At 34.5% G+C, this 26,542-nt stretch overlaps 1 protein-coding gene across 8 annotated transcripts in view; it reads right to left on the bottom strand.

Moving 5' to 3' along the window:
* Positions 1-1,912: 1,912 nt before the first annotated feature.
* Positions 1,913-26,542, bottom strand: part of LOC102137822 (protein FRA10AC1) — a 34,144-nt gene continuing 9,514 nt past the window's right edge. For 5 of the 8 annotated variants that reach the window (XM_005565976.4, XM_005565979.4, XM_005565977.4 and 2 more), the window contains exons 6-14: positions 25,155-25,238; positions 24,505-24,589; positions 19,576-19,621; positions 17,472-17,585; positions 16,265-16,307; positions 13,665-13,783; positions 8,842-8,880; positions 2,948-3,026; positions 1,913-2,087 (exon numbers count right to left, since the gene is read on the bottom strand). In XM_005565976.4, the coding sequence (XP_005566033.1) occupies positions 2,045-2,087; positions 2,948-3,026; positions 8,842-8,880; positions 13,665-13,783; positions 16,265-16,307; positions 17,472-17,585; positions 19,576-19,621; positions 24,505-24,589; positions 25,155-25,238 (652 nt within the window). In that variant the 3' untranslated portion in view covers positions 1,913-2,044. The remainder of the gene's footprint in view (positions 2,088-2,947; positions 3,027-8,841; positions 8,881-13,664; positions 13,784-16,264; positions 16,308-17,471; positions 17,586-19,575; positions 19,622-24,504; positions 24,590-25,154; positions 25,239-26,542) is intronic. The other 3 variants (XM_005565980.4, XM_074002225.1, XM_074002227.1) reach the window with 1 other exon arrangement.

Raw genomic sequence — 26,542 nt, forward strand, 5'->3', positions numbered from 1 at the left:
TTACCATAAGAATGTTTAACTGCATATATTATACAACTAATATCAGTCTTGCTGCTGGACATTTCAAACACTTTTTCCTCAAAAATATAGATTCATTTTTACACACTACAAGTAGTTAGGTTAAAAAAAACAATTTCTTCAAGAAGTGAGAGGACTATCAATGTTAAACACTGATAAACCCAACACTGATTTACTTTTCTGAAACAGGTTCAGAAATGATTGCCTAATTACTTCCTAGATGGTTCCTTTACAGCCATGCCCAGCTCAGTGCCTCACACATAATAGAAGCCTGATAAATATTTGTGGAATTAATGAATAACAACTGTTTAATAAAAGGAAAATCTCTGATAATAACCATTTTAAAATAAGATAACAAATTACTTATTTTGCAGTTTAATGCCAATCATTCCATGTTTAAATGTTGTTTAAAATAGTATATCTTCAATAAAATACCTGCTTATGTTCAGTTCATTTTCTATATGTCCTTTCTGTTATTCATCAAGTCAAGCATCTTCTCCTATATCTATCCATTTGCTCTTTATAAAAGCAGATCTTTACCTGTTTTCAGAAATCAATAAACCCTTTTGAAAACCTGATTTTTGAAAATTTGAAATTTATGTACTTTTCCTCCAAAAAACATACACAGAAGTTTACACATAGATTCTAAAAAGGCTTGGATCTCCTGAAGTACCTCCATAGACCCTTGTAAGTAGGATCTTATGTTAAGAAGTTAACATTTTATAATATATTTCTGCATAGAAGTTCTATTAGTCCGTTTTCACACAGCTGATAAAGATACCGGAGACTGGGGAAGAAAGGGGTTTAGCTGGACTTACAGTTCCACATGGCTGGGAAAGCCTCAGAATCATGGTGGGAGGCAAGAGGCACTTCTTACTTGGTAGCAGCAAAAGAAAATGAGAAGGATGCAAAAGCAGAAGCCCCTGATAAAACCATCGTATCTCATGAGACTTATTCACTACCACAAGAACAGTATGGGGGAAACTGCCCCCTTGATGCAAATTATCTCTCACCGGATCCCTCCCATAACATGTGGGAATTATGGGAGTACACATTCAAGATGAGATTTGGGTGGGGACACAGAGCCAAACTATATCAGAATTATATTCATATTTGCATGAGTGTATCTGAGGTAAGATACACGCACATCGTATTATTCAGTTAAATTATTATCTTATTGCATAATCTCTGCTGGGGAGTCAGTTTTGTGAACACATGAACTGTTTTAGACTACTAGGACCTCACTGGCTCCCTGTGGTAATCATTTACTTAACAGCAAATTATCCACAGACTAGGAGGTCAAATTTGATTATAACAAACTCTCTTAAGTGGTAGAGGTTAAGAAGGAAGCAAGAGACAGGCTAGCTAAAAACCTCAAAAAGCAGCCGAAAATAGGTGGTAATGGGAAAGCAGGTACTTAAAAGATGGGTGCCAATTTATCAATGGGAAAGAAAGAGGTTAAAGACATACATAATCTATTTTAATCCTAGTAATTTAAAATAACTGGCAGAACATGGTGGCTCACACCTGCAATCCTCGCACTTTGAGAGGCCAGGGTGGGAGGAATGCATAAGGCCAGGAGTTTGAATACCAGTCTGGGCAACACACGAGGACTCTGTTTCTACAAAAGAAAAAAATTAAAAACAAACAAATCTAGTATTGGTGGCTCTAAAAAACAGAAAAAGAAAAAATAATAAAATAAAATAATGAAGGCAAGAGAAGATAAATAATGAAGGCAGTGCAAAAAAACCTACAAAACGTAGGAGCAATGGAAACTGTCCAGCTCTGTCCTCTAGGAGCTAGATAAAACAGAATTGTAGATAAGCAATTGAAAAGATATTTAAAGGACAGGAAAGTCTTTAATTGAACTAACGAATTTCCAAAGCATCTGACATTCTGAGAGAACCTGGATTTTTATTTCCAAAGACACCACACAAGCTGTAACTTGCAGATAAAAACTTACATGGAATTTCAAATTGCATGAAGTTTAAAACTTCATGAAGTTTCACATTAAGTCTCTCTCGTCTTATAGAAACAAATCCTGAAAATACTCATCAAATTCTTCTTCCCTATTTAAAAAAAAAAGCATACATATTAAGATCGATAAAAAAATAAAATAAGTCAACACATTGGCTGATTCTGCTATATATCAATATATTCCCATGATTCAGCCATCAAATAATTCTTAGTTTCTAGAATAATCATAACTATACCCAGATTGATTAAAATAAAAATATTTCATATGTTGGTACCTCTCCCTAAATGTATTACCTAAAATTTTGCTTTGAAATACTTTTGAAATGTCATTGCTTCTCTTTACTTTTTGGGCTTACTTTATAACTTCTCTGTTCATTCTCATTTTAAATTATAGTCTGCTCAAGAAGTGAATAAAAAAGAAACTTTTTAAGGAAAAATGTAAGCCTAAGATATACCGGGGAATGACTAAGGGGAATTGGGTAAATCTCCTTAGGCTGTAGTTTTTTTACTACACTGAGCATAGTAAATATATTATGTATTTGTAGCAGTAAATACTATTTTACTTTTAAAAGACCAGTGTGATAGTAGTGTAGCAATGTAGAAGTGTACTTCCCATGCAAGGGGCTCCCTGGCATAGGTTTATGATAATCATAGTATGATGGAATAGGCTTCTCTGGAAGCTTAGGAAACAGCCATCTCTGAAGAAATCCAAGCAAGGACCAGAGGGTCATCTGTTAAAGTGAACTGATTAAAGATTTATTTACCAGGAGGAAGCTGGACGTGTTGGCTCTTATGACAATGGCTGGAAATAAGCTCTAATCTTACCAGGCTACGCAGTCCTTGGCATTAAATAGATCACCATGATGTTGTATTTTTCCATTAATAAAGCCATGGTTATAGCTTCCTAAACTGATTGAAAAGGTACATATTATCTATTAATATCAGCACTTACTGTGATTTTTCATCTGTCTCTGGTAGTGGACCCTTCCAAAGTTCAGATTCTGAAGCACTTTCTTCCTCATCAGAATTTCCTGTTCATTTAAAAGAGATGATTTTTAAAAATCTATTATACTTAAAACACATTTTGAACTATTCGCCAATAATTAACTTTTTATTTAACTCAGCTTCAACTTTTATGGCTCTCTAAAAATGGAATTCACTCTCACATGTACAATAAATTCTTTTAAAACATATATAAATAGGCCAAGGGATACAAACAGTCACAGCAAAAAGGCCAAGGATTTTAAGTCTCATGGAAATTTCTCTAAGTTACACTGAGTTAAAGTAGCAATTCCAATATTTACTCTTATAAGTGAATTATCTCTTGCAATATAGTTGTTTCTGATCTAGTTTCTTCTTTTTCTTGGTTAACAGAAGACATGCAAGTTAAGATTTACATTTGTAGAGAACATGTTTACATTAAGATTAGCACCTTAAGAACTGAGCTAGTATGTAAGACAAGCTAAATTATTAAAAAAAATTGTCAGACATTTTAAAGAACTAATGCTGATTACATAATGAGAGGAAGCCTGTTTCAGTGAAGAAACTGGCATTCTCACACACTGCTGGGAGTCAAATTTTGTAAACCTTCTTCTGGAGAAAAATCTGGCAATATAGATCAGTTTAAAACACATACCCTGTGACCAGCAATGCTGCTTTTAGGAATTTGATTATTTATATATATAAATAAGCACCTCTGATACATATGTACAAAGATGCACATTGTATAAGAACAACAACAAAAAAAAACCTAATTCCCCACCAATTAGGGATTAATGACTGGTTAAATAAATACTGTACAGTTGTTTAAAAACATTAGCATATCTGTATGTACTGCAATAGAAAAATGTCCACTCTATATCAAATTTTTAAAAAGTTACAAAAAGTATGCATAGTATAACATATATGTTAAAAACATATGCACATTATATACATACATGTAATTTTATATATGTATTGTAAGTTTGCAAAAGCCAACCAAATTTAGCAGTGATTATATTACCTGTGGGCCTGGAATACTTTTACTTTCTATTTTAAACATTTTCAAATTGTTTGTATTTTAAACAATGAGCACGAATTACCTTCAAAATCAGTAAAAACAATAAAGACACTTTATATATAAAAATATGACAAAATAGACATGTTTCAAATAAATCACCTTTATTAGTCAACTAAAATTTTAAAAATATGGCAAAATTATCATGCAGTAACACTATAATCCACAAAGTAGTTACATTAGCAAACAATTCCTCTCCAATAATGATTATTAGTCTAAAAAAGAAGTGGCACAAATGTGGCCTGTCGATACAGAATGTCCTTTAGTTAAACACAACATAAAAATAAAAGAGCATTGATTTGTTACGGTGGATCTAGCCTTTTACCTGTTGGACTCCGATCCTTGAATCAACATGTGTGTCTGAACTTTGCTCCTAACTGAATCTATTCTGGCACCAATTCCAGCAAAAATGGCAAAAGGGGGGAGGGCATTTTGTTTTCTAATGATCTACATACAAATGATAAAATTTTAATCTTGAAAACAAGATTCCTGGCTCAATGACAGCTATCACTGGAATGGCCAGTGTCCCAAATTGATAATGTGAAGGAAAAGAAGAATTAAAATCTTCTCTTATTTTTATGAAAACTCACTAATATGAGATAAAGAAAGCAGAGAAAAACTAACTAGGCCTAGTAAGGTTATTACTAGTGTATTACTCTGCTAATGTTAATGATGCCAGAGAACAAAACCTACAAGGCCTTTAGAAGTGGACAGCTGTTATCTTGTTCTCTTCCAAGAGTACTTCCCACATGCCAGCTTTCTTACACCAGCTTTCTGATACCAGTCAATCAATTTTACTAAAAAATCAAGTCAGTTTAGAGTAACATTATAAAATAACTGTCTTAAAAAATACCCATTAAAAAAGTGGCCAGATAGCCCTAAAGAATCAAGTCTACAAGACTGGACTAAATGACCTTTACAGTCCCTTATAACCCTATGAATCTATAGTATCCTGGTTCCCTGAGGGTTGGCAGTCACTACAAATCATTGCTATCATAACTGTTACAACCTGCCAGGGGCGGGAGGGGTGTTACTAAGGACATAACAATTGGAAGAACAGGCAACACAAAAGAATGCATCACTGTCAAATCTATTCAGTAATTATTGGTAAGTAGGGATCGGAATTTAAGTCACTGACTTTCTGAGTTGAAAGGGGAACCTGGAAGTCATCTAATCCAACACTTATCCAATGAATGAACCTCTCACTGCAACACCTCCACTAACAAGTGCCAATTCAATTCATGCTGGAACACTCACTACTCCAGAGGCAGCCCATTTCTCCATTTCTTTTGTCAGGCAGTTCTAAGGGACAAGTTTTTCCTTAAATTAAGGCAAAAATCTGTCTTTGGGCAGTTCTGCCAACCCAGAGTCATAAAAAATAAGTCTCCTACATAGTAGAAGCCTTGCAGTAATTTCCATACAGTAATTTCCATGTCTGCTTCCTCATCTCTTCCCTCCCATCCCTTCACTCTTCTCCCAGGTAAACATCTGCAGTTACTCCAACATTCTTCCTACAACATAATTTCAAGTTCTCGCAATATCTCAGTTTTTTTCTTCTTGACCTGCTTCAAGTTTTCAATGTTCCCTTTAGAGTGTGGTGCCTAAATAAATTGTACACAATTTTCCCTACATATTTTGAATAATGAGTAGGCCTATCATCTTGGTTTTTGTGGATATTATATGGTAACTAGTAACTTGCCCTACTGAAGCAATGGCAAATTCTCCAATAATCATGGTAACAAATGGACAGGTCAGATTTTTACAGACTTAACTTTTGATTTCATCAATTCCAGAGAACAAACACAGGATTTATATGTCTGTATTTTTCTTTTCTCCGATAACGATGATAACTATAGGTTATCAAGGACTTACTTTGAGTCAGGCACATACTTTACACATATGTTTTCTCATTTGATTCTGATAATAATCCAACAAAGTAGGTCTCTTTATACTCATTTTACAGACAGAAGTGAAACATAGACAGATGAAATCATTTAATGTGGATCTGTACAATGCATATGCCAAAACTGGGGTATAAAGAATAGACATACAGTTGATTTCACTGATAAGCAGTTATTGATTGATGATACAGGTAAAGGGCATAGACTTTGGAATTATAAACTTCTGTTTAATCCCAGCTTTGCCACTAACTATTTGACCTTGGACACTTTGCTTCAATTCTCTGGTTCTTGGGCGGTCTCATGTGCAAGGTGACCACAGATAACAATACTTGAAATTTGTTAAAAGGGCAGCAAATCATCAAGTTGTACACTTTAAATATATAATTTTTAAAAACTGAGTTTCTTCATTCATTTAAAGACATTCTCTAGGTCTTGATTTTTCTCATCTACAAAATGAGGATATTATATGCATATTATTAGATGAAATGAGGTAACATATCTAAAGCACTTGTTACTGTGCCAACAGAAATTGAGTTTTTCTCCATGGATTTGGTTTTAATAATCCAGAAGTCAAATGAGTTAAGAAGGTAACTGAGTATTGTCCAAATGGAAATAAAATAAATAGCAAAATGTGAGGTCTGAAATTGCCAAGACCATGTAATACAGATGACTGACCGCCTGAGAGGATATCTGGGGTTGGCATACCATAACAATGTGTATGTTTCCTGCTTACTATGGTAAATAACTTTCTGGCTGCCAAACAGCAGGTCAGCTTGAAGTGGATAATTTGCTTTTTCAAGGCCAAACTAGCTACAGGTTTCTCAGATTGGATATAGTCTTCACAGTATTCACCCTGCTTCTACTAGTAAAATTTGACCTGGCTGAGGAGAGGTAAAAGAGCATTAAGTGCTACTTCTAGGAGGCAGGGAAGGATTCAGAGGGCAGGAGTGAAAGACAGTGGGAGGGAGAAAGCAGGCAGAAGAAATAAAATAATAATATAAATCAGTGATTCAAGAATTTCCCCCAAAAGATTTTTTAATAATAAAAAATTAGAACTGAAAAAGGGGAATTTTTTCTATATTACATAAACATTCACACCTCTCACTGTTGGAAATGGATGAAAACTAAAATACACCTTCCCACTTTAGCCTGTGTACACCTTTGTTGAAGTATGTACCTACGATTTCATCCTGAGATAACATTGGTCCACTGATCTTATACTTGGCAGTATTTTTGAAACTGTCACTACATTTTACCTAATTTAGGAAAGGACTTCCTGATAAATTAGAATTTACTTCCTGATAAATTAGAGAAAGTGTCAGTGCTTTAAGATACTTCAAATATATTGAAAACAAAGTTGGTACAAGCAAAATAATTATAAGGAATATACTATATTCCTAAGCTAGAGGAATACCTCCATCATCTCCCTCTCCACTAAATTTTTAAACAAGAAATATCTTAAAATTTCTATTTTTTCTCAGAGCAAAATTTCTGATAATTGAATATTTAAAATTTCTTAAGAATTATACTAAACGCAAATAATGTTTATATTTGAGTTTTGGAATTTGGAATAATTATCAAACTTTTTTTCCCTGAGTTTGCCACAATAAATCTTAAAGTCATAAAAAAATTTTTTTCTTAATTCTTAGGTTTATAAATAACCAAGTGACCAGGTGTGGTGGTTCACACCTGTAATCCCAGCACTTTGGGAGGCCAAGGCAGGCAGATCACAAGGTCAGGAGTTCGAGACCAGCCTGGCCAACATGATGAAACCCTGTCTCTACTAAAAATACAAAAATTAGCTGGGCGTGGTGATGGGTGCCTGCAGTCCCAGCTACTTGGGAGGCTGAGGCAGAAGAATCACTTGAACCTAGGAAGCGGAGGTTGCAGTCAGCCGAGATCGTGCCACTGCACTCCAGCCTGGGTGACAGAGCAAGACTCCGTCTCCAAAAACATAAAAGAAAATAATCAAGTAAGCCTAGAAATCTCAAGTTTCTAAATTTCTATGAAATAAGTCTAGACAGTATAAAATGGATTAGATATGCTATTGAACTACACCTTATTATTAGGCCTTGAGCCTACTACAAGTCTTTAAAAAATTCAACACTGTATTACTGTTTAGATTCAAAGCTACTGTTTGTTACGACACAAATGGATGTACCCTTTTATAAACCCATAGAAGACTCTTCTCTCAAAACTGCCAGGAAAAAGCTGAACACTCTAGGAGTTCTCATTATTATCTTATGGGTACAATTAATCTTTCTACTGCTGGTTTCGCTCTTAGGTTTGGTTGTTAGGAAGAACACTGACAAATCTGTGATCTATCTTTGCAATTATGCAGGACTTTTTGGAATACAATTGTGTGTATAACTGTAGCTTTACATTGCTATTCTACCTTATTTTTCCATTATTCTGACTTTTTTAACCTTAAAAAAATGTATTGTATATGTTTTTATAAGTCATCATGAATACTTTTTGGAATATTTCAGGGAAAAAAATTATAAAATTTGCAGTAAATACTCAACAAAATCCAATCTGTTTTGATCCAAACTAGGGAAAACCATAGGACTAATTTAAATCCATTTCAACCTCATCCCTTTATCTTTCTTCCTTCACATTTTATAATATGAAATTGAAAGATATATCCATTGTATTTACTGGAAAAATTTTTAATGTTCTCTATACTTAAAATAAGAAACTTCTTAACACCCTTAATTGGGGAATAAATCCTATACACCTTTGGCCTTTTTTCTACAGTTTTTCTCATGTATAAAAATAATTAACAAAAACAAAAAATAATTCACATCAGAGCAAGATACAATTCATGGGAAATCTAAATTGCAAATACCTCAAATGCATATTTTTATTAAATAAATACTTGTTACTTACTCTTTAGAGAATCTTCTGATTTCTTTGAAGATGAATGTCCTGAAAAGGAAACATCATTGATTAAGTATCATCCTGTAGTAGTGCAATCATTGTAGCTGTAACCAGAATTCTTAGCAATATTCTAGTTTGCTTATAGTCTTACAGATAAGCACTTCACTGTTTTCTAATCTTTCATGTTCCTTAGTCTTATCTCCCTAATTAAAATGTTGCATTCTTTTAGGCAGGGATCATATCTTACGTTCTCATTGGTCTGTAATAACCAGCACAAAACTTAAAAAATAATGAATACCTGCAAAAAAAACCTCATATTGCTAAAAAGAAAACCTCACAGATTAGCTGCAATATAAGTAATAATTTATTATCTATAGAGATGTTCAACATTTGAAAGCAGTTTACAAATAAATATTTGCTTTTTATAGTATCTTTTCTAAAGTCATACGCAGATGAGCATTAGTTCTCAGTAACTGATGAGAACACATACAATTATGTCATAAAACAAAAATTCTCAGCTCTACAATGGTCATCCAGTGACAGAAAGAGAGAGAGAAAGGCACTAAAGATCTATCAGTGTAATTTTTTAAAAAATCACCATGATACAGAGCTTCCTGCAATAAGACCTCAGGGAAAATATTTCTGAAGGATGATAAAATAAAAAAGGGCAGGTGACAGATAGACAGTAACAATTCCTCCAATGTTCCTGGATAGGAGGCCTCATAACCCAAAGTTTTTGGCCCCTTTAGACCAGGTGAAGAGTATAAGAACTACAGGGTAAGGAAATAGGAAATGTATTCTTTCCTGTCATCCTCTAATGAGGAACATGATACTTGCTTCCCAATATCCAAAGGTCTACAGGTAAAAAAGACGTTAGGCTTAATTTGGAGGCCCAAGGACATAATTAGAACCAAAGGGAGGAAGCTATAGATTTGGGCTGAATGTAAAGAGAAACATGCTAGCAATTACACCTACCTGAAAATGTAAAGCATTATTTTTGGTAGTAGTGGGTTCCTTTTCCCTGGAAATGTTGAACCAACACAGAACAATCGCATGATACACAGCAATGCCTCTCAAACTTTAGTGCATATGATTCGCCCTGGGAACTTGTTAGTAGATCTGGAAGGGTCTGAGACTGTGAGTTGCTAACAAGTTCCCAAATGCTGCCCAGAGGACCATACTTTGAAAAGCAAAACTAAAGAATATCCTTTCAGTCGTGATTCCAGAACTGATCTCTGAAGTTCCTTTGACTTTGAGAAAATGTGGTTGAATTCACTGATTCACTCACTTACATTTATTGAATGCCTACTATGGGAGCAAGCACTATCAGGAATTAGAGATAACAAAGTAAACATGTCACATAGTCCCTTCCCTTACAGAAAATAAACAAATTATTCCAAGGATATTATGTGTTTCTGAAGGAGAAGTGAGAGGTATTATTGGAATATGTAAGAGGAACATCATCTTATTTGGAGAAGTGAGGTGAAAGGGTGCCAGGATGGGCCTTTCCAAGGAACTGAGCTAAGCTGAAACCTGAAGGATGAGGTAGCTTTTGGGAAAGGGGTGATGGTGAGACAGATAAGATTCTGAACATTTTGCCAAGACAGTCTACCTCAATATCTTGTTCTCTCCATACCTGCTAAAGCGGACTGGTCCTTAAAGTCAGTTATTGATTTTTCTTACTTTTTCTCTCTCTCCATTCATTCAACTACCTAGTTCATCCATCTATTACTTATTTAACATTTTCTAAGACAGTAACCTAAAGCTATGAGAGTTGATGGGATTACACTGGGAGTACAGAGAGAAACTAGAGAAATCTAGGTAAGAGCACCGAGGAACTCTAACAGCTAAATGTAAGACTGAGAAGGAACTTCAGTTAAAAGCAGCTAAGGAGGTTGGGTGTGGTGACTCATGCTGGTAATCCCAGCACTTTGGGAGGCCAAGGTGAGAGAACTGCTTGAGGTCAGGAGTTTGAGACCAGTCTGGGAAACAGCAAGACCCTGTCTATGCAAAAACAAAAAACAAAAATTAGCTGAGTGTAGTAATGTGGGCCTGTAGTCCCAGTTACTTGGGAGACTGAGAAAGGAGGATCACTTGGGCCTCAGAAGTTAAGCCTGCAGTAAGCCAAGATTATGCCACTGTATTCCAGCACTCCAGCCTGGGGCCTGGATGACAGAACAAGACTCTGTCTTCCAAAAAAAAAAAAAGCTTCAGCTAAGGAGAGGCCAGCAAGATAGAAATAAAACTAAAGGAAGTTGTTTTGAGGCATGCCAACAGTCCGAACGCAGCTGAGATGTTAAGCATTTATTAATTACTCTTCAAGTCTGGTCCAAATTAAGGTGGTCTGGCAAGAAAGAATCAAATTAATGATAAAGCTAATTCTAGATGATCCCAGATAAGGTATAAAAGAGTTCCACATGGTTTTCCTAAAAGTTTGCTAAAATTTTGTTATTTTCTGTTATATACCATAGAAGTTGGGGGTAAAAAAGCTGTATTTCTACAGACTTTGCTTTCAAAGGCACTCCAAATAGAGAATACATAGGAAAGAGATGTCTCAATTCCACCTGGCTTTGGTCTTCTATCCCTGAAGAATCTTCAAAGTCTTTTACTCTCTCACTATTACTTATGTTGAACATGAGCTAGTGGGGTGCCAGGGATATAGCAATGAAAAAAGTAGGAAGAATCTCTGCCTCTTTTTGGCTTTTACATCGTCATATGTGTAATAATGGAAAGTGTCAGGAGCCATGACAGCATTACATATGAGAGTCCTAATTTAGATTCAAGGTGGGGGATGAAATCAGGAAAGGATCGGAAAAGACATTTAAAAGCTTAGACCTGAAGGATGAGCTGGGATAGAACTGAGGGTTTTAGGAAGAGAAGATGCAGCATCCATGTAACCCCTAAAATTGAAAGAGGCTTGACATTTTGCAGAAACTGAAAGACTACATGGGGGGAGTATGAACGTGAGGTATGGAGTGGTGAGAAATAAGCCTTGTATGGTACACAAGTTCTAGATCCCACAGAACCTTTTAGCTTTGTCCAGGATTTTGGTTATCAGCCTAAAAACAACAGGAAATAACTGATTTATGGAGAATGGATTAAGAGGAGGGAAGGTGGAATGGCAGGACAGAGGCGGAACCCGTAAGGAGAATATAACAGTAGCCTATAAGAGAAAATATAGAGGTTTGTAGTAGGGTGGAGAGAACTTCAGAAATACATACTCTGGGGGTAAAATTCACAGGACTTGGTGACAAATTAAACATAAATAATAAGGTGAAAGAAAGTATCAAGGATAATCCCCAGATTTCTGATATTAGTTTTTAGGTCAACATAGGTGTCATCTACTGATGGAACACTAAAGGAAAAACGTCTATAAGGAAGATCACATGCATATCTATGCATAATATGAAGGGTCCAATCCCAGCCCTGAACCTTAGTATTCATCTACCTCATCTATTTTGATTGTACTGAGTAACATTTTATAAAGTAGAGACTAGTTCTTTCATTTGGAATATGCAGTGATTAACATGGTATCACAGTTGTGATAAGAATAAACATATAATACAATGAGGGCAACAAATTTCTTAAGTGACATATTAAATATTTTACTAGCATATAAGGATAAATAACTTTTTAAGACTCAAAAGATACTTTTAACATTTATTGGTTAAAATTTACCTTAGAGGGGAAAATAATTAACATAGAGACAAAAAGGCATTCTGCTACAAATGCCATCTCTCAATAAGCAATAAAATGACAATATCTTCCTCTCACCATCTATCAATTTTACGAAGACTAAAGCTTGGTGACACCATATACTTGAAGCTATGGGAGTAGACAGTATCACAAGGGCATGTAGATTTAAACTCTGCTACATAATGAATATATCATGATGTGCAAGAAGAAGTAAATGCTTCTAAGAATGCAACATATCTAATGATCTTCATGGCTGGAGCAAGAGAGCCCTCTCCTGTCCAAATATTGTATTAACATTGGCTTGAATCTAATTCAATTACCTATCTAGATTAAGTATGATTCACTATAAATTACAGCTGATTTGACTTTACTTTATTATGGACAAAAAAAAGCAACTAGAAGTAACCTTCGTAATAGCTAATATGTGCCAAGTACTATGCAAACTGCTTAATGAATTATCTCATTTCAACTTCTGAACAATTCTAAAAGGAATCATGACCATTTTACGCATAAAGAAATTGAGTCTTAGAGAGCTTAAGGACTGCTGAGGAAAAAGCAGGCAGTTCTAAGTATATGTGCACAGCACTATGCTAGGTTCTGAGAACACAGATACATGACAATCTTTCTCATTTCTAGAACCTCATAAACTAGTGAAAAAATCACAGAGGCCATTATAAATAAAATCAGTATTATAATTTTATATTGATTTATAGATTACAGACTGTTTAAAGGCACTGATCAAAGTGCCTTTCACATTCTCATTTGAGTTTCCACAACAAGCTTGACCAGCATGAGATATTCACCTCACCCCTATACACATAAGAGAAGTAAAGCAGTTCAGTGACTTATCCAAAGTAACAAGTCTGTAGGTGACAAAGCCAGGAATTAGAAAACTGTTGGCAATATTATACTATCTACCAAAAATGAACTAAAATTAACCCTCTTAATTAATTTAGAGGAGTTCTTAAAACTCCTATAAGTCACTTTAAGTTCATATCTAAATTCTCAGTAAGTTTCCTCTCAATTACCATAAAATGAAATTCTAACTGCATTCACCAATTAGATGAATGAAATACGGCAGATTATATTTCATGCTCATAAATGTGAGTAGATGCTTTATCTTAATTTCCTTTTACCTTTATCTTTTTTCTTGGAGGCCTCTTCTGCAGAGGATAATCTGGATTTTTTACGTGATGACTCTCCACAATCTGTTTTGGTTTTATCTTTTCTTTTTTTTGACTTGATTTCTTTTCTCCTTTATGTTAAACAATATAAAATTAAAGTTAACTTTTCCAACTGACCTTTTCAAAAATAAAAACCATCATATGAACAAAAAACCAAAATCAGTTAAAATACTTATTTTTTAAATGTGATTTATATAATAAGGAATGTTAAGTGAGTCTGTAAATATTTTAGGCTAGTATATTAATTAAAACTATTCTGTAAGACAATAAAGTCTTAACACTGAGACAAATAATTATTTTCTATAAGTTCTGTATACAACTATAGTAAATACAAATTATAATTGTATTTGTTTTCTTCTTTCTATATTCTATCACTTAGCCTTTTAAAACGAAATTACAAAAACAAATCTCATTTCTCTTCACACAATCCATATCCACCTACATGTTAAAAAAGCACAAATAAGGTGAAACTGCTGAACAGCTCTAAGCCACCAGTAAATAGAAATTTCTTCTCTTAAGAATAAAGGAATATAGTAAAAGCATAATGGAATGAAAACGGAAAGGTCTTATTGTTAATTCATATATCAACATCAGGCCACTTATAATTTATACTCTTATTGTTGCAGTTTTATCTCTTCTAGGCCAGGTTTACAAGGTTGGCAAGCAATTACTTAATTTTAATAGGTTAAAAAAAGAAATACTAAATGGGAAAAGGTGATAATGCTGAAATTGGGACTGGCAAGGAGGATAGAGACAAAGGTAAAGATTACTTTCAAAAAACTTGTTCAGTAGATTTTCCAAGTTAAAAGTACATATACCAAATGCTATAATAGTATTTAATGCAGTCATCACTTTTGCCTATTTCGTAAGAATCATTTCCATTTTGAAATGAAGTTCAAAAGTCAAGGTCAAAACAAATCTCTGGTTTCTTTCAATATCACTGATAGGAAGGGGAAATAAAGGTTTAGGCTATTCTAGTAATCTAAAAAAGTTCCAGCTCGGTGTGGAGGCTTATGCCTATCATCCCAGCACTTTGGGCGGCTGAGGCAGAACTGCTTGAGTCCAGGAGTTTGAGACCAGCATGGGCAACATAGGGAAACACCATCTCTACAAAAACTTAAAAAAAAATTATCCAGGTGTGGTGATGTACACCTGTAGTCTCAGCAATTCTGGAGGCTGAGATGGAAGGATCACTTGAGCTCAGGAGGCTGAGGCTGCAATGAGCCATGATCACACCACTGTGCTTCAGCCCAGCCAATAGAGTGAGACCTTGTCTCAAAAAAATAAAGAATAATGAAAATAATAAAAATAATTCTGCTAATTTTAAGAATTAAAAGTATTATTTAACATTTATTTTTAACAGCTAAAGTACTATATAGGCACATTTATGACAAAGCTGTTATTTTTTGACAACCCATGTGATTGAAAAAAAAGAAAGCTATTCTAAAATTAATATGCTTATGTATACATTTTATAAAGTTGCAAAAGTTGAACTAATTTAACTGTTATTCAGGGCATAAAACCTGACCATCACAAAGGCAAGTTGCAAAGAATCAGTCTGAACATCTTTAATGCCAGGTACTGTGGCAAGCAATTTACATGCACTTTCATTTATTCCCCACAATAGCCTGAGTAGCCTCATTTTTACAGGTGATAAAATTAAATCTTACAGAGGTTAAGCAGTTTGTCCAAGAGGAAGCCTAGTAAGTGGAGAAGCTGAGATTAAAAACGCAGGTCTGATTTCAAACCCCATCACTGCAGGTCACTGGTATTCCCACACATTCAATGTGGCAGATACAGTAAAGCTCATTCAATAAAAGCCTGATTTTAACTTTTTTTTCTTTTCTTTTCTTTTTTTTTTTTTTTTGAGACAGAGTTTCGCTCTGTTGCTAGGCTGGAATGCAGGGGCTCAATCTCGGCTCACTGCAACCTCCGCCTCCCAGGTTCAAGTAATTCTCCTGCCTCAGCCTCCCCAGTAGCTGGGATTACAGGCACCTGCCACCACACCCAGTTAATTTCTGTATTTTCAGTAGAGACAGGGTTTTACCATGTTGGCCAGGCTGCTCTCGAACTTCTGACCTCAAGTGATCCACCCAACTTGGCCTCCCCAAGTGCTAGGATTACAGGCATGAGCCACCGTGCCTGTCCTTGATTTTTACGTTAAAATGAGTATAGAGGTGTCTAATCCTTTGTAAGAACAGCAAACTCCAGCTAAAACACTGTCTAAATGAGACACAAGAACCGCTTTATGAAGTCTGCTTTACAACGTAATTTCTAACATTAAAGTGTCAGGACATTGGCTCCAAACTAAAAACTCTAACATCCATATACCACCCCACATAGGCCTTTACATTTAAAACTGCTTGGCAAGAATAGGGCATGGTGGACTTCTAAACTCCTGGTTTATGTAGCCATACGACAATGCCAGATTTTCTACATGATCAACCAATTCAACCATCAACCACCCAAGTCTACACTTAGACACTTAGTGCAGGTAAATGACTATATCCTGGATTACCAAATATTAAGAATGGCATTTTAAAAGACATTACCTGTGATGAAAATTTAATTTAATGGAACATTCTTGGCATAACCCTAAAAAGAAAAGACACCAATGAATGGTTGATTTTGAATAACCACACTGCTAATCTAGTTTTAATATCATAAATTTGCACTTTCTTTATATTCCATTACTATAAGAGGGGAAACAATCTGAAGAAAACAATCCGACCTTCATCACCTCAAAAATGCAAATACATACACACATACATACAATAAAAATACTAGATTGCTTGAGGAATTGAAAACATTCTAACACTATTTTAGAAAAATGTGTTGTCAATTTGTTCTAAAAACAAACTGTGTTCCACAGGCACGTTAACATGTGTCTCACATCAAAGATACCTAATAATAATGTGGATATAGTCATTTCCTCTGAAGTATTCTAAGAACTTTCAAACGCAAAGGAACGTTTCAAATAGTTCCATTTTTTTTTTTTTTTTGCCTTAATCTCAGTTCACACTGGCTGACTTTTCCTCTTGAGCACTTCCAGAAGGAACTCAGAAACCAGCCTGTATTGACGTGCATAAGTAGCATGTGGGGACGTTCTTGACTTTTATTAGGTATAAGCAGGAAACTCTGAAGGCACATTTACTTAGAACCCAGAGAAGGCTAAAGGCAATAATATGATGAGGGAGAGAAACAGCTGACACATGAAGACTAGCTTAAAAAATAAATAAAAGAATGACAGACTCTAAAACATGCATCCTAAGGGAAACTGCTATATTCTGGAGTATTTATTCCCTATGGTTTTAAGACTGAGGTCAAGAACAATTACGCTTTCCTAAAGTTTTTCTTTATTAATACTGTCAAACAGAGTGAATTTATTTATTATCTGTGCTACAACAATATCACTGAGTAATCAGCTAATGTGAGATTTTACACTGCCTTTTCTGATATTGTGCCTCTTAGCTATGTAATGTGGTGGCATTCTCACGTGAATGGGGACAGAGCCCCACTCTACAAATTACCAGTTTACATTTGACATTAGAATTCTTTTTACTGAAACACCATTGTAATGCTAAAAATGTAAAAATTTGAGGTTCAAAAGTTGACACTTTGGGAAGCTCCAAGAAAAAAGAGCACTTCCAGAAAGATACGTTAAAAATTGTATTCGAATTTTAAAGTCTATATATTTTTAATTTTAAATTAAAGACAAACTTGGAAGAATCAATCGTATCCCCCCTAAAATCAACTTACTTAATTTAACAAGTGCATTTCTCTTTTCACCATGCTCAACATAACCAAAATTAACTTCCCAACTCTTTAAGCCTTCTTTTTTATCACAATATTTATTTCCACAGAAAAACTGACCTGCAGAAAGGAAAGGAATATTAGCTATGGTAGTTGGCGACAATATTTATCTATATGATCTAGTATTATCCCTAAAATGCACTTCTAAAGTATGTAACTTAGCCATAGTCAGCCTTTAAAAACTGACCAGAGTAATACGTTCAACCAACTTGTAAACAAGTATCGAATCAAAGTACTGTTACCAAAAAAATCAGTCACAGAATTCTTGCTTGATAGACTGTATTTAGATAGACATTTTAGGGACTCCCTATTAGGGAATCTTACACTTTGGAAAGACAGTATTAAAGAATGGACATATTTCTCAGAAAGTTGAAGGAAACAAACAAACAAACAAACAAAAAAATGTACTCACAAATACCCCAAAAGAAAAAAACACACTTTCCAAAGTACACGCACTTATAGCTGGGTGAAACCTTTCAATATTTAATGGTCATAATAAAGTTAATATTTTTAAGTATTAGCATAATGACATTTAAATACTAGCACAGATGGCCTTGAAAACACAATTAAAAATTCTAGCACTTTGAGGCAAAGTACAATATGTAGTCAAACCAGATACTCTAAATTTTAGTATAACTTGACACTATTATTAACATCACCCACATCACCACGTCCACAATATATTAAAACCTCCAAAAAAAGACTAACTGATAACCTGAGAGAAAAAAAGAGAAACAACTCAACAGTAATTTACTTTGGCAAAAAGACAAGACAAACTTTTATTAATTTATATCACAATAATTTGCACCAACAGGAGCAAATCTGTAACCAGCAAATCTTTTTTCATAAAAATTAAGAAATTATCAAAATGAATTTAGAAAATTATACCCTAAAAAGACTGATTTCTAAATCAGCCTTTTAAACTCATTCCAAATGAGTATTTTATTAAATCTATATTTTTAGTAGGTAAGGCTTTGTTAAAATAGTAACAAAATTATAACTTTATAAAAGAAATCACAACAGTAGCTTTCTTTTCCTTCCCTAACTAGTCCTTTATTCAGTTATATGAATGTAGAGACTACCCATCAATTTTTTTTAAAAGGTAACATTATAAACTCACCTGAAAATCTCATTCAATAAAAGTACAACATCTTAAAATTGTGATAGACATTTCAGGATTTCTCATTATTTTAGATAAAAACATACACTAAAGTATAACCTTAGGAAAAGTTAAAATAGCTTTAAATTTATTCTTTTTCCTTAATGTTGTTTCATGGCATATCCAATTTCACACCTAACATATCGAATTTATGGAAGATATATATGAGCTACAATGATAGCATAAATATTTAATCATTTAAAAATGTAATCTTTCCATTTAAAATATTTTTTAAAGTAAGTTTAAAATTATTTCCTTAGTGCTACTACAAAGTTTTCAGTACTTTAACACTTAAAATGCAATTACTCAGTAAGGAGCTAATTTTATAGCAAGAGACAGTATGGAGATACACAATTTCCAGGAAAAATATTATGAATAGATTTACAATAATGCATAGAAAAAGCATTTACTGATTGCCTACCAAATGTCTGGTCTTTTGCTATTAGACTAAGTATTTGGGCTCAATCTCAGGGACTTCCAAAAATGAGTACTAGCCTGACCCAAAATTCTATTGGGTTTAAAATGATACTTCTACTTTCAAAATGTGGATTTGGCTGAAAACAGTAATACCAATTCATTATTCCAAAAATTAACAAAGAACGGAAAAGAATAATGCTTTCTTTTTGTTGAAAGTTGTCTTGCTATGAAATCTTTAATTTGTTAAATATTTTCTACATATTTAGAAATTTGTAGAACATTCAACTGAATGTTCTAAAGGCAAAATTATAAAGCTAATAATTATTAAAGCATTATATTCTGTCCTTTGCTAATAATGTACCATGAATACACCTTCTCTAATTTTACTTTTGTAGATAAGAATTTCTTGCTCCAATTCAGAAGCTTAACGAAATAAGTTTATCCTATTAAAAAGTAAAAATTTTAAAGAATTACCTTTTCCTGAAATTACTTCTTTTTCTACTCGCCACCTAAATCCAAACTGACAATAAAAAAATTACGTTTATGTCAATGTAAATTTAAATTAAATTTAAATTATACAGAAATCTAAACATGGAACCAACAATGACATTCACCAACTTAAAAAATAAATGTAATTCCCATGACAGATTTTTCTCTTCTTATAGGATTTGAAGAAAATACACTGAACAATTAGCAATTTATCTGTTAAGAACAACCGACTTTAAGATAGCTTAAAAGTTATAGGTGCCAGACCACAAGATACCTAAGTTAACAAATAAGATGTCCTGTTCTGTAAGACTGACATGAAAAAAAGAGGTTATGGTATAGTAAAGAGGTAGTATATTCTAGTACAAAAAGTACAGCTTTTGGAGTCAGATTATTTATGTTTGCATTTTAGCTCTACCACTTAACAGCTGTACAGTACAGGGCAAATTATTTAATCTCTTTTTGCCTCGGCTTCCTCATATATGTAAAGTAGAAATATGAGTACCTACTTCCTTGGTACTCAAAGAGGTTTAAAGAAGTTTAAATGAGATAATACATATGAAGCACTTGGAATAGTAACTAGTAGACTCCAACAATCATGCTTCTTGGTATTTACCCAAATGAGCTGAAAACTAATGTCCACACAAAAGCCTAAATATAGATGTTTACAGCAACTTTATTTCTAATTGCCAAAACTTGGAAGCAACCAAGATGTTCCTCATTAAGTGAATGGATAAACAACTGTGGTACATCCAGACAATTAATATTATTCAGTGGTAAGAAGAAATATCAAACCATGAAGACATGGAGAAACTTAAGTGCATATTACAAAGTCAAAGAACCAATCTGAAAAGACTACATATATATGATTTCAACTATATGATATTCCGGAAAAGGCAAAACTATGAATGAAGTAGAAAGATCAGTAGTTGCCAGGGATTAGGAAGGTGGGATGAATAGGTGGAGCACAGAGGATTTTTAGGGCAGTGCAAGTATTCTCTACGATACTGTAATGGTAGACATACATCATCACACATTCGTCAAAGCGGTAGAATGTACAATATCAAGAGTGAACCCTAATGTAAGCTACAGACTTCAAATGATAATGATGTATCAATGTAGGTTCACTGATTGTAACAAATGTACCACTCTGGTGTGGGATGCTGACAGTAGGAGATGCTATGCATGCATGAGGGCAGGGGGTATATGGGAACTCTGTACTTTCTGCTCAATTTTGTTGTAAACCTAAAAATGCTCTAAAAATTAAAAACAAACAAAAAATACACTTAAGAAAATTACTTGAACCTGGGAGGTGGAGGCTGCAGTGAGCCATGATCATGCCACTGCATTCCATCCACCCTGGGCAACTGAGCAAGATCCTGTCTCAAAACAAACAAAAACTACAACAACAACAACAACAAACAAAAACAAACAAACAGGCCGGGCGCGGTGGCTCAAGCCTGTAATCCCAGCACTTTGGGAGGCCGAGACGGGCGGATCACGAGGTCAGGAGATCGAGACCATCCTGGCTAACACGGTGAAACCCCGTCTCTACTAAAAAATACAAAAAACTAGCCGGGCGAGGTGGCGGGCGCCTGTAGTCCCAACTACTCGGGAGGCTGAGGCAGGAGAATGGCGTGAACCCGGGAGGCGGAGCTTGCAGTGAGCTGAGATCCGGCCACTGCACTCCAGCCTGGGCGGCAGAGCGAGACTCCGTCTCAAACAAACAAACAAACAAACAAACAAACAAAAAACCACTCAAGTCTAGAAACATGCATACCTGTACCCAACTCAAGAAGCTCTTGTCACTCATTAGGTCTTAACCCTGGAAAAGTTACTTAACTTCTGTACTTCCTCTTCATGTATAAAAATGGAAATAGTAACAACCTTAAGTTCACAGGATTGCTATAGTAAGACACAGGATTTAGATAAAGTGTTCAATGCCTTGCTAACTTCAGTTTGTTGTGGGTTGTTTGTTTTGTTTGTTTGTTTTCAGCCTTCCAAATAGCTAGGACTACAGGCATGTGCTACCCTGCCTGGCTAATTTTATTTTTTATAGAGATAAGGTCTCACTATATTGCCTAGGCTGGTTTTGAACTCCTGGCCTCAAGTTATCCTCCCACCGCAGTCTCCCAAAGTACTGGGATTTTACAGGCAACAGCCACTGTGCCTGGCAATTTCAATTATTTTTTTTAAAAAATCATCAATCTATTACTTGAATTTGGCAATTTTGTATTTTAAATGCAAATAAAGGCTCAAAATATTTTAAAATATTCTGATTAAAACCCAACAAAAATAAAATCCTCCAAATCTAGGGGAAAAAATAAAATTTCAGGATAACTCTGTTTAATTCTATTTTTTAGCCTATATATGTATGTGGAGATTGCTTGCATCCAACATATGTGAGGATGTCTACTGAAGCACAGCCAAGTGTAACAGTAATAGTTTCCAAACTTCTTCATTCATTAATCTATTCACCAGATAACTTACGAAGCAACTACCTAATGGGCTTGGCATTCCACTGAGGATAAAAAGTGATTATTAAAATAGTGTGTCACCAAGAAGGTTATAATCTTATGAGGAAATAATAAATGTAACAAAACAAATTACATTATATCCTACTAGTTAAAGACTGTATATTCTTTCCTGACATAAATGTCCTAGTTTGGATTAAAGTTGAAGTTATTCAGGATTTGGTGCTGAGCCTCTTCTTCTCACTCTGCACTCATCACAATGAGGTCACGTACGCAAGCAGTAAACAAGGATTCTGACTTTATGACCATCGACTTGAACTTTTATGTATACGAAAAATAAACTTTCCAGCTCATTCAAGCCAGTGGTTTTTTTCGGGGAGTGTTCTCTGTCCCTGCAGCTGGACCTAATCCTAACTGATACATTGATCCAACTAAAAAGGGGAAATGCAATAAAGAAAGGAATAGGAGTAAGAGGCAAAGATGGAAATTCACTAAAAATGCTCTAAAAGAATCTACTGTATATATTAGGAGCTGTTTTTAATTAAGTGAATAATACACTGTCTTTGTATAAATAAAGGGAAGAGAAAATGCATCCTAGTGAGCGAACCAAAGGCATTACTCTTTCTCCAACACCTCGAACATGGTATACCAAAACCAAACTCATTATCTTCCCCCCCAGCAAAAAAAATCACCCTTCAAATTCTGTATTTTTCTCAGCATCCGTGCTCAGAAGCTGTGAGTCATATCTGATTTCTTGCTGCATTTACCCTCAAATACAATCACTCATCATGTTCTAGCAGGAAAATACATTTTTTTTCAAGCTTATTCTCTTTAAAGTACAATTTTTAGTGGTATTCTTTTTTAAAAAACTGAGAACTCAATTATTTAATTTTTATTTATGTATATTTTCTCCCCTCAACTAGACTAGTTTTTTCTTAAGAGTACTATTAATCCACAGTACCTAGTCCAGTTTCAATAGATACTGAACAACAACAACAAAATACTGAAGAATTATGATGGTAATAGGAGGTGGGGAAAAATAAAAGAAAAAAAGAAAAAAACCCCAACAACTTAAGAACAATCCATGAATAAGCCAGGGCTGAAAAAGCTCCTTTGTTACATGCTCCTAGAAAGAGATAATTTTCACACTTGATTTACAATATAGTAACTTTAGGTAACTCCAATTACTGTGGTGCTTTTTGAATCAGATGTGGTACAGAGAAGACAGCTGTGAACTAGAGTCCACAACTAGTTTATAAGAAACAGAAGTTTTGGGGATATATTAAGTGCATGGGTTTATAAATAGGGTATACAAAATGAACATTATTACTACTTTCTATAAGAAACTGTGAAGCAACACACTTATTAAAGGCACTACTGAAAAAATTATTAAATCAACCTGGTTCTAATGAGATCAAACGATTTAAATGACAAGAAATCTTCATGATACATAAATATAAGATAGCTTTTTAAACAGGTTTTTGTCTTAATACAAATATACAGTATCTACAACACATATTTATGCAACCTTCCCTCCTCTCACATTTCTAACTGAGATCTGCTCCTGGGTCACCTTTTCCAGCCACAATTTGACGTCTGAGATAGAAATAAAAATAACTTTTTATTTTTTAGAGTCTCACTGTCACCCACACTGAAATGCAGTGGCACGATCATAGCTCACTGCAGCCTCAAACTCCTGGACTCAAGCAACTCTCTAACCTCAGCCTCCCAAGTAGCTAGAACTATAGGCATGAACCACGGTACCCCGCTAATTTTTTCCAGTTTTTGTGGAGACAAGGTCTCACTATATTGCCCAGGCTGGTCTTGAACTCCTGGCCTCAAGCAATCTTCCTGCCTCCGCCTCCCAAAGTGCTGAGATTACAGGCATGAGCCATCATACCCAACCAAAAATAAAAATATTAACTAAAGTAAGATGTAAAGTGGGAAAGGAAATCTGACATTACTAATTAGCACTGATTGAAATGTTAATTTTACTAGAATAGACATTTACATAATAGAAGATGTACATCTGGATCTCTATAAATGGTAATCAATTTTTAAAATCTATCAATTTCAAACATCATCTGTGAAATAAGATATTATTCTGTAGAGTTAAATCATTCATCACAATCACTAGAGGCTCTAGACTAGAGTCAGGATGAAACAGGATCCAATACCCACTTGTGTTTAATTTTAGACTTTTCATGCCTCAGCTCACAAAAGAAAAAAAGCATAAATTTCCTTCTAAATTTCCATAGGCCTTTTGTAAACTCCACAGCTGCAGAGGTTAAATGGTCCAAATGACACATCATAAATGCAGGACAACTGAGTCTAGAATTAGCATCTTTAAAAGAATAATGTGGAGGGGGGACATGACAGTATAATAAAAGTTAATATTTTACTTGAATAAGAACCTCTTTCTATAAATATGTGGAAAGCATACCTTATTTTCTTTATATTTACTGAGATCTGCTATGCAGTATTCCTTAAATAATTTATCATAGTATTTCTTAGCAAGTCTCTTCTCCCTAGATCCATAAAAATATAAATATACATTTAGAAACTCAACCACGGTTTGCTACTTTCAAGTGATGTCAAAGAATACATACGACGTAAATATTAAAGTTTTAAGAGAACTATTACTTACATGTGCATGGAATATCTGGATACTAACTATTAAAAGTGGTTCACTCAGGGAGGGAAATTGGAGAATGACAGTCACAAATGAGAAGGAGAATCACTCTTCACTGTTTACCCTTTGTAATGTTTGGATTTAAAAAAACATTTTCAGGTATGACTTTTCTCCAAAACTTTAAAAATTAAAGCAGCAGCATATAATAGCATATTACAAGATAACACACAATACTGTAAAAAATAATGTTTTTGAAGACTAAGTCAAACACTGAGAAGTCAGTTAAAACTGCCAAAAATTACCAAAAGAATCAAATAATCCTAGGTATGATTTTATGTCCTTGATTCTGAACTGTTCTATGAAGGGGCTGAACACCTTGACTAAGTGACAAAAAACCACTCAGAAAACAGGAGAAACAGGACTAAAGCATTTGATGCATTATGCCTCTGATGGCTAATTACCAAGTCATGTCCATTTCGTCCTCCTCATTCCATAGGAATCTATGATTTTCTCGTATAACATCCAAGTCTGTCTTGTCATTTTCCCTGGAAAACAGAACTTTTTCAATTTAATACAAAAACAAAAGTAGTCAAATTTAGGTTAAATAGCTCTGTGAGTTTTGGAAAATTTTATTAAAAATATAATACATGAATATAGTTCTTTTGTGAGTATATATATTTGTTCATATATTTATAAAAATACTTCAGTATTTTCAAAAGGTACTTATAAAAAACAGTACTATAGAAGCAAGTTAAATGGATAAGGAATCTGTCTGTAGCATTGGTTTCAATTATACAAATGGTGCTAAGTTACCAAAGCTAGAATGAGAAACCTGACTAAACACTAAATGAATAAAGAAAAGTGAATGAAAATAAGTTTCAGAATCTAACCAAAAGTCTATAAAACACCACTCTGCTGAGATTTAATTTTAAAAAATATGAAAAGTTTTCCATATCTCATTTTACTACAGTTTCCTAGGTAGAAGACTGAGTAAAGGAGGAAAAGAGCCAAAGGGATTGATCTTTCAAAATAAAATGCTAACAGTCTGGGGGTTAAAAAAAAAAAAAAAAAAAAAAGTGATTATTGGGAGATACAGGATAAATTGACAGGGGAGATAAATTGGGGGTAAATGAGATGGTACTAAAGTTTCTCAGAGCGCTACCAACTCAGAAAATTGTTAGAGGGAAAAAAAAAACTCACATAAAACTAAGAAGTTCTAAGACCTGTGCACACTATAGCAGTACAATTCGCAATTGCAAGGCTATGGAACCGACCAAAGTGCCCATTAACCAATGAGTGGATAAAGAAAATGTGGTGTGTGTATATATATATATATACCATGGAATATTACTCAGCCACAGAAAGGAACGAAACGCTGTCTTTTGCAGTAACTTGGATGGAGCTGGAGGCCATTATTCTAAGTGAAGTAACTTAGGAATGGAAAACCAAATATTCTATGTTCTCATTGACATGTGGGAGCTAAGCTATGAGGATGCAAAGGCAAAAGAGTCATATAATGGACTCTAGGGACTTAAGGCGGGGGAAGGTCAGGAGGGAGGTGAGTGATAAAAGACTACATTTTAGGAATAGCATACAGTGCTCGGGTGATGGGTGCACTAAAATCTCAGAAATCACCACTAAAGAAGTTATCCAGGCAACCAAAAACCACCTGTACCCCAAAAACTATTGAAATAAAAATAAAAATTAAAAAACCAAAAACAAGGCCAGGGGCAGTGGCTCACGCCTGTAATCCCAACACTTTGGGAGGCCGAGGTGGGCAGATCACCAGGTCAGGAGATCGATACCATCCTGCCTAACATGGTGAAACCCCGTCTCTACTAAAAATACA

This window comes from Macaca fascicularis, chromosome 9 (assembly GCF_037993035.2).
Source record: "Macaca fascicularis isolate 582-1 chromosome 9, T2T-MFA8v1.1".
NCBI lineage: Eukaryota > Metazoa > Chordata > Mammalia > Primates > Cercopithecidae > Macaca > Macaca fascicularis.